The sequence below is a fragment of the Lissotriton vulgaris genome, chromosome 6 (assembly GCF_964263255.1).
Source record: "Lissotriton vulgaris chromosome 6, aLisVul1.2, whole genome shotgun sequence".
Taxonomy (NCBI): domain Eukaryota; kingdom Metazoa; phylum Chordata; class Amphibia; order Caudata; family Salamandridae; genus Lissotriton; species Lissotriton vulgaris.
The window spans coordinates 1,752,560,456-1,752,574,266 of record NC_141694.1 but is presented as its reverse complement, the minus strand read 5'-3'; the positions used below and the strand labels follow the sequence as shown (position 1 = coordinate 1,752,574,266).

Below are 13,811 nucleotides of genomic sequence, written 5' to 3'. Positions count from 1 at the left end.
ATCATTTACTGTATGTGGTGGGTAATTGGGCCAAATCCCTCTTGATCAGTGTCTCAAAGGAATCCATAACCTTGTGTGAGGTCGGGCCTACAAAGGTGTTTTTGGGTTTGAATTCCATGTACTCAGGCTTGTCTGCATGCATCTGGGGTAATTCTACATTTGAGAAAAAGTATCTTAATCTTAATTTCCTCATGAATTTGTAGAATTGAATTTCAGTCTGCAAAGGCCTAATTTTGAAAGTGGGCACGGAAGAAATGCCCTTATTCAGTACAGCTGATTGTGCTTTTGTAAGAGGGGATGTAGAAATATTCACAACTAATGCTTCTTGTGCCTGCGACCCGTGGTGACTTTTTTTGTGTTGTCCGCAACCTCTGCGGGTTTTCCTGCCTCTGATTGAACTATTGTTGGACCCATAGGTTTGTTGTTTGCTGCTGGACTTATCTCTAAAAAAAGCCACCTTAGATGTTGAAGCTGTAGGTACTTCGGTTTGTGCGGTATCAGTCAGCACTGGTACTGGCAGTCTGGATAAACGGGTCTCACTAATAGATACTAGACTCTCCTCAGATGAGGTGGTGCCTGACTTTTCATATGAGCGTTTTTGTGCATAACCCTCTGCCCAAGAATAAACTTCATCAAGTTTATAATCTATGGTGCCACGTCTAAATTTATGCAGCTTGCGCTCATGAATGTCCTTAGCGTATTCATCTAGCCTTTTGTTGATTTCTTCCAGAGATGTTGCCCAATCTTCACCCTCCATACGTGATTTTAAAGAATTTTGCAGTTCATGCATTTCTTGTTCCAAACCCACTAGACGCTTGATAATTCTTCTACAATTAAAATAATTAAATCCAGTGAATATTTGTTCAAAATGGAGTACCACTTATCCATGAAATTTTTATTAATTTTCAACCTCATAGGTTTTAGGGGAGGTCTCAATCCCCTAGGAATCCTGCTAGCCTAGTGATATTGAACTAAAGTGCTGGCATGTAGACGTTGGTTGATTTCGCATCTCATCAAATATTCTAACTGTCTTAGTTGTTGTGTAACAGGTCCTTGAGTTAAATCAAAAGTGAGAACCTACCGGATAAGGCCATAAATCTCTTGCGCCTCTGCTGCCCTGTAAAGTTTGGTCTCAGATTTATTTTCTGTTAAGTGAGCAATGTCTTCAAAAGACATACTTGTGGTGCAGTTTAGTGCTGTGTCGGGTAGAAAAGTACTAACAAATGTGAAAAAACAGCAATGTTGAACTCAGTTAAACACTAATCTGGTTAAACTCTGACTCTAGTGATCACAATTGGTGTGCTTGGTCTGAGGTGGTTTCACCCTCCCACCGATTCTGAAAGAAAAATTGACCAGGACTCACCAGTCCTGGACAGAGAGAGCACTACCTTTGACAATCATGAATGAGTGTACCATCAATATTTTACATCAAACGTAGTACATATCGATCACGTTTTTTTTCCAGCACTCAATAAGAACAAAACACAAATATTCCAATTCTTCCAAAGGTCAACGTAAGAAAAGAACTTCATCCATGTTTCTTCTTAACGCTTCCTTTTATTCTGAAGCAGAGTACAAGCTCAGGTGAAACTTTGATGCTCGAAGTAAAATTTCTTAGTAATCATAAAGAAAATCAGTCCCAATGTATTTTGGGTGTCTTCAACACCCTTCTTCATGGGTTATCTACAACAAAATGTTGTACATTTTACACTAACCATTACCAATTTAAATTTGATAAACCGTAAAAGTATTTAATGCTGATGTGATGTTGCTTCTATCTCCTAATACCAATATTAACTCATCCACGTTTTTGTAAACTTCCAGTTGCTGCACACAGTGGCATGTACTGTCAAACCCTTTGTTAAGCATGTCGCTACTAACCAGGGCTAGGTTCACACTACAAAACAAAACAAATCAAGAAAGGGATAGGCAGCCTAAATTGGAACCCCCAAAGTCATACTGTATCATGAAGGGTGTGATGTTGATTAACATGAAATATAGAAGAACAGCCATGACATCATAACTTCTAATAGGATTGGCAAAAAATGCACTATTGTTTCATATGCGTAATCAGGTTGAATATGTTTGAAGACATCAACAGCATCTTTCTTTAATTGCAGATTGAAGGTGCGTTTGTTCAAGGTCTAGGCCTGTTTACCTTGGAGGAAATGAAGTACTCCCCTGAAGGAAATTTGTACACCCGTGGGCCGGGGATGTACAAGATCCCTGGCTTTGGAGACATTGCAACAGAGTTTAACGTGTCCATGCTCCGTGACTGCCCAAACAGCAAAGCAATCTATTCCTCGAAGGTAATGTATGGGACCTAAAGACTTGGCCTAAGGTGCTTATATGTAAGCGGCATGTGCCTCCATGGAAATGTGATGTCTCAAGTTACATATTTTAGGGATCTACTGTAACATTTTTTATGTAATGTAGGCATAGATTTAATAACATAGTCATGAATGTTGGATAACGCAGGCAACATTTAACAGTTACAACTCCATTTTTTGTTGTTTTACAATTTTCATAGGCTATGTTTTATCCATTTTTCGAATTTCACCACCTTCATATTCTATCCTTCCTTATTTCTCTTTTTCTATGCTTTTTTAACTGATTTGCCACCCATTTCTCCCTTTTTTAGGTCTGGGTTGACAGCGCAGTTGTGTGCAAAACGTTTGCTTACAATATACTAGAGTGGGCTTTGGATCAGCCGTGAGAAACCAGTGCCTGATTTGCTTCAGGCATTGTCAGTCACATTTTAGTTAAGCCAAAAGGGGAATACTGCTCTTTCACTGTCATGGTGTTGACTGTTTGGTGTATCATTCTGCCTGGCTTGACTTACAATGCATGAGAGATATGGTTACATGTAAAACGTACACTCAATTAATAAACTTTTATCACATTTTGGGCCATATGTATCAAGCAAAATTGGGATGGCAAACACCGAAATTAGCAGATTTTCGGCGTTTGTGATCGCAATTTTGCTGAGTGGTATGTATGAGGCAAATCTGTGGGCAAAATAAGAAATTGCAAAATTTGTGATTCCTTATTTTGCGATTGCAATTAAGGAATCGCAAATTTTGCGATTCTTTAAATGCAATGTAAGATGCATTTTTCAAAGTGCAATATGAAGCACATACATGCCCTTAGGGCATGTATATGTGCCACATGTGCACCCATGCTTATTTCAGGGGTGCAACAGGGTGCCTTTTGACACCTTTGCACCCTTGAAATTGCATTATCAATTTGCGATTCTCTAATTGCTAATCGCAAATTGAGTATATCTTCCCATTCATTCCTATAGGCCTCTAGGCCCATAGGAATGAATGGGGAGGTATTCCTTACTTGCGAATCGCAATTTGAGATTCGCAATTAAGGAACATGTAGGATTCGCAAAATGTATTGCAAATCCTACATATGTAGCATTTTGCGATTCTCAAATAGCGATTCGCAAAAAATCGCTATTTGAGAATCGCAAAATAGGATTTTGATACATATGGGCCTTAGTTCTTTATCTCATGCATGCATTGGAAATGAGTTGTTTTTTATCACATCGGAATGACCATATTGAGGTCAAACCATCTGGTGAGATAAACAGAGAGCAATAAGGTGGTGAAGTATATGCTCCTACTGCAACAGCTTATTAAAGATGGGGCGTGACTCCAAGCAGACTTTCAGACTAACTACTATAACTGAAATACTGTAGCCAGGCTGTTATTCTTCTATCAGCCAGACCCCCAGCAATAGCATACCACCACTGATACCCCCACAGCCACCAGCACCACACCACTGCCACCAACACATATGAACATCAATAATAAACAACTACCAATACCACCAACAACACCATCATCAACCACTATTATTGCCAACAATAACACTAATACCACCAACACCACGAATAGCTTCACCACTAGCACCATTACCGTCACTACCACCACCAATAACAACTCTACTAATACTGCTGCAACTAATATCGCCAACACCATTGCCACCACCATTATCCAGCATTGACAAAGCCAATATATCTTACAATATTGTGCTATTGTATGCAACTATCAACTCTGATTTCCTGTGTTTGAATGTGTTTTCATACTAATCCCAAACCTACTGAATTTGCCAAAGCCTGTTTTGTTTAAACTTCTTGCATTTTTACCCTGGGGCATCCTTGCCCAGCCACGGAGGTCAACGGGTAAATGTAATTGATTGTGTTTCTTCACCTGTTGCACCTGTTCTGAAGATGAAAAGCAACTTCTGATTTCTTTTAAATTAGTACATATGGTTTCTGAGTTTTCCTCTTTTGTCTCTCCATTAAAGTGCTCACTGTATACTGAATTACTGAAATATATATGGGTACTCTCTTGAAAGAGATACAGATGTCAGATGAATGAAAACCAAACATTTATTCATCATTTCTACATATAATTTCTTACACTGGTTCACTCCCAAGAAAACATTTCTGAGGCAACATCAGTATTTTTTAAACAGTCTTCCTCTTTGTCTCTGAATAGTGATGCTAGGGCCATTTTCAGTTGTGTGAGTTTTGCAAGGGTAAGGATTGGAAAGCAAATGGAGTGAATTGTCAAAAGAAAGGAAAATGTGTCAAAGTGGCAATATTATTGATATACTTTATATTTTTCACCATCAAATGGATCAACCCAGGAGCAATAATAATAGCTTGTAAATTCTAAAGAAATTAAATGTTCCTTTGTTAATGCAAGGCCATCTCCCGATCTCTTCCTAACTGCAAAGCGATTGGTTAAAGGGTTATTGGAAGTGAGACGACGAGATAGTATGTGGTGGATAGTCTAGGGATGGATGTGGTGGGTGAGCAGTTTAGGGTCATGTTAGGAAACAACCAAAGCAGATGAAGCTATACGTAAGGAAGCGGGTGCACTGAGATAGAAAACATGGTATAAGCAGGACTTTAAAAATTCTGAAACATACACATAGCGATATGTTCATTTGAAAAGAAAGCCATGATTATAATTTAGTCAATGGTTGCTTACAGAATTAAAGAAGACATGTATGATTACTCTAGATAAAGTGCTTAGATGTGCAGGGCTTTCCCAGTATATCTACGAAGGGTGTTTTTTATCATGGTTTTGTTAATTTAGGCTCAGATGCAATGACCTCTCTTTCTTCTTCATGTTCTCAGGCTGTTGGTGAGCCACCTCTTTTCTTGGCAGCATCAATCTTTTTTGCCATTAAAGATGCCATCAACTCTGCGAGGAGTGAAGTCGGTCTTACAGGACCCTTTAGACTGGACAGCCCTGCAACACCAGAGAGGATAAGAGGCGCTTGTGTAGACAATTTTACCAAAATGGTATTGTATAGTTTGTTCACTTTTATTGACTGTTTTCTAATTAATGCCCACTGAAGAGTAACTGCATGTGGTATAGATAGAATTTCTGAGATATACAAGAGTAGAATTGAATGAAACCTTATGTCCCATCTAAAACATGTGAATAGATCTCAGTGTATTATAGACTGCTGATACGTTTTTGAGTCATTATTCTCTCTCCCTGGTCAAATGGTGCCTTGACATGGAAGCACACAAGCATGGTGCCCCCTCTACAACTCCTATCCTATCAGGGAGTATTTTTCAGGTATTTGAAGATATACCTTAACCGCATCGCTGCAGCGGTTATTTTTCCGCTGTGCGGCATTTTGATAAATACCGCGTTACATGACGAGCTCAGCTCATCATCCGCACACGACCACCGTGGCTGATGACGAGCTGAGCTCATCATCAGCAGAGAAGGGGTTAAACACATGATGCATCCACAATGAAAAGCCCTAAAGGAAGCCGAATGGACCAAAGATTGGAACACAAATTTGAACCCCAATAGAATCTAGCACAACAATATCAAAGTTTGCACCGCCACTGACCATAGCAAAGCTTTGCCATTTGTTTCATGAACAACAGCCAAAAACTCAGGTATCCCTGCTACAGGATAGGCAAAGGAGAACAAGGTTTACTGTAAGAATTCCCAATATTTAGAACTGATATCTTGGGGTGGCAGTGTGGACTGCATTGTCAGTGGATAAAATATCAAGCTTGCATAACTTTCAGAAATAAATGGGCAATTCTCAGTCAAGAAACAGTGTCTCACATGTTCACACCCAAGAACACACAATTCTATTAAGCAGCACCACTGAATATCGATAAACGACATAAATATTGAGTTTCAAATACTGTTCTACCAACATATTGTAGTCAGAATATTGACAACTACAGAATTGTGTAGGTAAGTACTAGTTTACTGGTCTTACCTCCATGTTTATGTACCTTGACCACATGTATATCTTCAAGGTATTTAGATGTGGCATTACGAATAATAAATCTATGCTTACCTACAAGCTTATTTACCTCCTAATATTTTGATAGTTAATATGTAGGCTAAAATATGTTTGTGCTTGATATTCTGACATATGACCATGAAAATCATTTTCAGATCATGGGCATCTCAAACCAAGACCACAAAGTGTCCACCAGTTTTCTGGTTCTACAAATCTAAGAGCAGGCAATTCCCGCAAGGACCCCTTGTGGTTTGATCTGCCCTTTACTTTCTGTATGTGGCAGAGTTTAACTTTTCAGTTCCACATCCATAGACACTAAGGCAGTTGATGTGGGCACTAGATTGTAGAGCAGACTTGCTGTATATCTCCCAGTATCATAGCTCCATTGCAGACTGCTAAAAGAATTGAAGTGGTGCATGAGCATTTAGCGGGAGAGAAAGAGGACTTTGAGGGCCAGTAGCCAAAGAAAGCCAGCTAGTAAGCTAGTAGTACCACACTCTTCTGGCGATCTTGACCTTCTACTGCCTACTACTATAGTATCAATTTTGGCCCTCCTGAGAATCTAGCTAGAATGGCAGTCTCGTTGGTTGGCTAACAACGCTCATTAAAAAAAGCCTAAAAACAAGGCATGTGCACGCTCATTGAAAGCCTCTCTTGTCAGGCTATCAGACTCTCTGAGTAACAGCTCTTTGCAGACCTGCCTGTGCTGGAGAGTAACCACACTAGCATATGTCACACTATCAAACAATGGAGATAGTGTCCAGTATAGGAAACTGCTGCCCTAACAACTTAAACATTCTGAATATCAACCCCCACGTATGAAGCACATCTACAGTGACAAGAGGGGATACTGTGCTTCTGGTTTACCCACACAAACCACTAGGTAGATGTTGAATTTTCCATCTGCCTTTGTGGCGAACATAGTTCTTCTGCCACCATGAAGGGTGAAAATATGCTACATTTAAAATATTCTCACATGGCTGGAAGTGATTCTCCATAAAAGTGGATGTATCTGAAACTGGAAAAAACAATTTGCAGATATATCAACTCAAATTATGTGATTACTTGGGCGGGGGGTGGAATTTCTACCACCAACAATGTATAACTGAAAATCTGCCCATCTATCTCCTCTTCTTCAAAGGCTGGGGTGTGGTTACCAGTGCATATGGGTTATTATGCACACCTGTTAGTGAAACCCCCCACCCTTTCTATGGCAGACTTAACAAATTTAACTCTGCCGCAGATGGTGTCGGGCCAGCCACACTGCACAGGACAATTCTTCTGTTTTAGTTCTTGGCGACTTTAACTTTTGGCCTTCTGATCCTGCGGAAGACGCAGCATCCAAGAATTTCACTGACTCCCTCCTTAGCCTAAATTTTATCTCCCACGTGTCTGCTCCTACTCACATAAAGGGTCACGTCCTAGATCAAATTTGGTCATTGAATATTTCGGTCTCCCTTCCTACTATTATACCATGTTTGTGGTCCGACCATTTCCTGATCTCGTTCACCTTAGACCTTCACTGGCCCAAATGCCCAGCCCTCCCCAGGAACATCTGGGCCCGCAACTGGATCAAGGCCGATATTCCTGCCCTCTGTCTCTCTCTTCAAAATTCCTACCCTGCCCTGGAGGAACTCTCTCCGTCTTCCTAGGCCACCGCCATTAATGACTGGCTATCCAGGTCCTGCAATCAGGTAGCTCCTCTGAAACGCGTTGCTGTGAAACGTGCTCACAATGTTAACAAATGGTTCACCGATGAACTTAAGGGAAAGAAGCTAGCTGCCCGCCAGGCTGAAAGCGCATGGAGGCGCTCCTACTGCCCAACTTTAAAAGCTCACTACTCGCTTTTGCTCAACGCATATAAAAGGGCAATTCTTTCAGCCAAGACTGATTACTTCTCGGATAAAATACTCTCATCAGGAAACCAGTTTAGAGAAATTTTCTCTACCGTTCATGAGCTGGCCCTGTCAGACAGAACCTCCCTAAAACCTTCCCCTTCCCAAGCCCTTTGTGACTCCCTAAACAACTATTTTGTGGAGAAAATCGAAGCCATTAAGGCCAACATACCCCCCTTCCCCCACTTCCCCCGGCCCCTGAACTTTCTCCCAATAGGTTTCATCTAGACCACATCCCTCAACTGACTAGAGAGACGTTATCTTCTCTAGCGGTGAGAGTCAAATCAGGCTCCCCTTCAGATGTTTGCCTAGCGCCCATCCTGAGAGAAATCTTTCGGGCTTGCCCTTCTCCCCCCTTGGCATTCCTGAACGATTCTCTTGGGAATGGTACAGTCCCAAAGCTTCACAAATCAGCCATAATCATCCCCCTACTGAAAAAACCCGGTGCTGACCCTGCTTCCCTGACTAACTATCGTCCTATTTCCCTCCCCCCTTACTTGGGAAAAATTCTGGAATGCCACGTCGCCTCTGTCCTCAGTTCCTTTGTGGAGGACAGTGGCTACCTGGCCTCCTGTCAGGCTAGATTTCGCCCCCGCCACTCTACCAAGAAGGTCGTGGTCTCGGTCTTGGACAGCCTCAGGCAGGGAATGGATGGAGGCCGTCCTCAGGCTCTGGTCCTCCTAGATTTGTCCCCTGCCTTTGACACGGTTGATCATTCCATCCTTCTCACCCGTGTCAGGGCAGCGGGCATCAGGGGGCCTCCCCTGGCTTGGCTCACCTCCTTCCTGAGAGACCGTACCCAGGCCGTCCATCTAGAAGGGTTCTCCTCTCCCCCAGGTAAGGTGCAGTGCGGTGTCCCCCAAGGTTCCTCCCTCTCTCCTCTTCTATTTAATCTTTATATTTTCCCCCTCATTTCTGCTCTACAACAACTGGAGGTCACTGTCTTCAATTATGCAGATGACCTCCAGTTGATCTTCAACCTCTCACCCTCTCCTGAATCTATCTCTAATTTCCAATCAATCATGATCTTCATCAGGGACTGGATGAATTTTAACCACCTCAAACTCAACCCAGACAAAACTGAGCTGGTTTTGACCGGTGGTGCATCCAGTCCCAGGACCTCAATGTTTTTGCCCCATTCATTTGCCCCCCCCCACCCCCCCACCTTCTCATTCTGTCAAAACACTCGGGATCACGTTAAACCAAAACCTTACTCTGCACTCTCAATTCAGTATGGTGGTGTCCTCCTGCTTCTTCACTCTTCGCACTATCAGGAAAATCTCTAGATTTTTCTCCCTTCCCGCCCTCAAACTAATCATAATGGCAATGGTTTTATCACGGCTGGACTACGGTAACATCCTGTACAATGGCGTTCCGGCTTATGCTCTCCGACGCCTACAGCTGGTTCAGAACCAAGCGGCCTGCCTCATTTATGGTCTCCCTAAATCCCATCATGCTACCTCTGTATTGAAGAACTTGCATTGGTTGCCCATTAGGGAGAAGGCCCTTTTCAAACTGGGCTGTACTGCGTTCCAGGCCCGAGCTGGAACTGCCCCAGCCTTCATAAACTCTGCAATCTCCAGCTATACACCAGTCAGAGAGCTCCGCTCCTCCTCCCAGTCCCTTCTTTCCGTCCCTCGTTTCAGGAAGAGGAGGATGGGGGTTGAAGTTTGTGGTCCTCGGCCCTACTTTCTGGAAATCCCTCCCTCTCAATATCCGATCCATCCCACTTTACCCTGACTACTGTAAGGCCTTAAAACCCATCTCTTTCTGCAAGCATTTCCAGGCTAGCTTTCTCACTGCTGCCACCCGGGTTTTAAAGTCCTCAGCGCCAAAAAACCGCTAGGTAAAAGTGCGCTTTATAAGTGTTTTTAAATTCAAAATTCAAATTAATTCTATCCACTCCTGGTGCAGATAACTGTGATTTTTGGATGACCCTTCAGCTTCACTCTCTATGTGGTCACAGAACACCTTAGTGATTGCACCATCCTTAACAACGTATCTTAGAGGTGCTTTACCCAACTTATTTCAATAAAGTCTTGAGCTGTTCTGCTCTAGGAGATTTAAAGTTCACTTCTAGGCCACCCCTTCAGTCAGACTGACATATCTGAAGTGTGCTTATCTTCAATGACTAATCTCGGCCACTATACCATACCAAATATATCACCCTCACACAGTAAGAATAGACTTTTGCGAATGTGCTTCCATCACTTAAATCTTTGTTCGACAAAGTTAAATTATGCCATCTGGTAACACTTGATGTTCTTCTCTTGCAGTGTCCGGATGCTCAACCAGGAACATTTAAACCATGGGCTGTGAGAGTATGAACAAACAACCTTTGCTGAAGCTTCCCACCACAAGCATCATTTGTGAAACAATAATGTGATATTAAATTTGCCTAAGACTAACTGGAAGAACATTCAGTGCTAAAGGCACACACTCTGAATGATGATGACTTTGGATTCAAGCCTGGATTCTACTGCCGCATGTGGATTTTTCTACTTATTCTTCGAATAAAGCAACAACCCTCTTGTACATTTGCGATCAGTGGCATTGGGAAATGTTAGAACAAAGTCTGCCATTACAAAGACAAATTACCTCCTGGTTGTTCCAGGGGGGTGAGGTACTGTTAAATAGTTAAGCACTGTTGAGAAGACATGCTTTACAATTGAAAACATGTATAGCACTTTTGACCTTAGTCCGGCAAATCATACTAGATTACTCAAGGACAGATGATGATACAGGACCTTGTGATTTAACTGTAGCAGTGACGTGCAGTGACGTACAGCGGCGATCCAAGAGTGACGAATCAGGCCATATTTTCAGGGAAGTAACTGACTGTAAATTAGTATAATGGATATTAATTGTATGGTGTATATGTCTCTGACCCCACTTGCTAAGTGTTAAATTACAACATTGAAATGTTAGCTTCACAAATGCAGTTGATGGGGTGGTGGTGAGCAAGTTATTAGGACTTATCTACCACAGTTGCAGGTGACAATATAGCCTTATAGCCCACCATAACAGGCATTACAATAAAGGCCTGCTTAGAGGGTCTTAGTGCATTCCGCTTCACCAGGGTGGAATGTCCTAATTAACATCAAAGGCTGCCTGTCCTGGTGGACAAAGGGGGTTTAAACCCCCTGCTACTTTGAAGCCTTTGGTTCACAGCTCATGTTGTGAATGTGTAATAATTACATCGGGTCTCAGGGCCGCAATGCTAAATGTTGAACATACACAGCTGTGAAATGAGGCAGACATAAGCCTCTATTTTCCTGGGGTTGGCCCAACTGCTTTTCAGCAGAGCCAGCGAGAACAAGGAGCTGAGAAACATTTCTCTTCCCTAATTTAGATGCTTCCAATGTCACTGTGAGCTATGGTGCCCTAGTAAATAGTCTTTGCCCCTCTCTCTCTCTCTCTCTCTCTCTCTCTCTCTCTCTCTCTCTTCTGACCAATCCACATATCCTGGAGAGGCAGTTGTGAGGAACAAACAGAGACTGTGGATTAGGACATTGTAATGTTGAAAGCAACAACCCGAGACTAGTGTTTATATCCAGTATATAGTCAAAAGTGAATTATCCCTGGTAACTGTATATACCTATAGACATGAAGTCTACTTGTAAGGAGGGCACACAACATTTTTTTAACATATAACTACAGCCCATGTGATAGATAAATCAAAAAAGTATATTGGAAACTAAAAACATTTTATTTTGTCGCAATGCATATTCGAGGTAAAAACATGCGTGCTAAAAAATGCATGGCAAAGGCATGCGATGTAATTGCCTGCGTCCTACCATCGTACAACCACATCTTGTACACTGTTCTCAGAACTCAGTTTCTCACACGTTTTGTGTGCACAACTGATTGATGGTCTAAATCTCAATGCTAATGTTTATTAGTGATCCCTTGTCCTGTATGGGGATCCCTTCCTTTGCCAGATGTATAACTCCTCAATGTCCCAGTGGTAAGGCACAGGTTCACAAAAACACACTCACGCACGCACACACCCGCCCCCCTCCTATGTGCAAGTCACTTCCTCTGCATTCTCAAAGTCGAGAATTATAAATATAAAACAACGAACAAACAATGTTACCTATTTTTATGATTATCTTTTGACACTTGATACATAGAGCTATATGGTTTCTAGCCATGACCACATTTTGTCAGTATTATTGCTTCCCTGTGTGCTTGTCTCTATTCTGCTGAGATGGTGTCATGCAATCACACCTCTTTCCATGAAAATGTATTTTCCAAAGTTACTCTTAAGTCTATCCTTTCCTTTCCCATCTTCACTTTTAGGAGTAACTATGCACAGGAAAATAATTTCCTTTTCTCCTTTTATCAAATCTTAAAGAAATTTAAAATATTTAACAATGAATACTTATGTAAATAAATGAATACACAAAATGGCTGCTTCAATTATATTTGCTTTAGTATGGTAGTTTACATTCCTCTTGCTCATGTATGTGGCTTGCATATGTTTGCCTTTCCATGCTTTGTTAGAAATCCATCACTGGTGTTATTTTATACGCTGTGTATGTTTTGTCATGTACTCTGCCTAAAGTATTTGGGGTTTGAGGTGCTGGCATAAGGCTGGGATACTTAACCGCTAACAGTTCTTTCGCCCACTGAATTTCACATAGGGAATGATTGAAAGTGACATACAGGGGTTACTAAACACTGTACAGTTTGATTTGCTATATTACCTTATGTGAAAATGTTTTATGCAGCACTTGCTCACTCTTGGATCTCCAATGGATCTCTGGACAATAGCAATCCGTTGCTCAGCATAAAGAAGAACACATTTTATTAAGCTAATGATGGAAAGATGTGGTGTATGTATAAATTAGCAATTACAGAGGTGCACAAGCGTTCAATTGTCATCCAGGCTTTAGTCACAAGCCAGTTTAAAGTAAGCCTGGTTGGAGTTCATGGAGTTCTGCTATGAAGTGCAAAAAAAACTCTGACGAGCTACGCGGAGCTCTGCGAGTAGCGGAGTGCATTTGATAAATGCCGTTCGGGGTGATTTTCAGTGCCAGGTGCTTGCACGCCCTGTGCAATCATCGCAAACTGCACCATGCACAGTGCTAGCGGGAGCTGCTTCCTTTCTGCTGCTCGAGTAGATTTTTACTTGAGCTGCAGCTTTCTCAATGCGAACGGACGGTTTCTAAATGCGAGTGGTTGCGAGCATACATGACCACTCACAATAACAAAATCTGACCACCCGCATTGAGAAATCTCGCCAGGATGTTTATTTTCCTCGTTCACACTCACCAACTCAATGTTGATGATCGCAAACAAGGAAATATTTCGCCGGTAGGAAGGAAAAAAACTGTGCCTCGCTATTCGAAGCAGAGTTTTTCGGAGCTCCGCAAGTTCTGCGTAACGCAGAGTGCAGAAAACTTTGCAAACTCCGTGAGCAGAGCGGGGTTCACCGCCCAGACTTAGTTTAATCCATCACCACCCCCTTTTGTACAGACTTAGTTTAAAGCACAGAGTAACAGACTGAATGGGTTACATTTTCTTGGGCCCCAGAAAACAGGGGCTATGGAATTGTGTATTGACTGAAGGTAGGCCATAGTTTTTTTGGGAAAGACCTAGAATGAGGAA

General features: G+C 41.9%; 1 protein-coding gene across 2 annotated transcripts in view; it reads left to right on the top strand.

Moving 5' to 3' along the window:
• LOC147709418 (xanthine dehydrogenase/oxidase-like) overlaps positions 1 to 12,608 on the top strand; it is a 379,031-nt gene extending 366,423 nt beyond the window's left edge. For both annotated transcript variants that reach the window (XM_086927988.1, XM_086927987.1), the window contains exons 34-36: positions 2,121 to 2,309; positions 5,159 to 5,326; positions 10,475 to 12,608. In XM_086927988.1, coding sequence (XP_086784114.1) covers positions 2,121 to 2,309; positions 5,159 to 5,326; positions 10,475 to 10,525 — 408 coding nt within the window. In that variant the 3' untranslated portion in view covers positions 10,526 to 12,608. The remainder of the gene's footprint in view (positions 1 to 2,120; positions 2,310 to 5,158; positions 5,327 to 10,474) is intronic.
• The last annotated feature ends 1,203 nt before the right edge of the window (positions 12,609 to 13,811 follow it).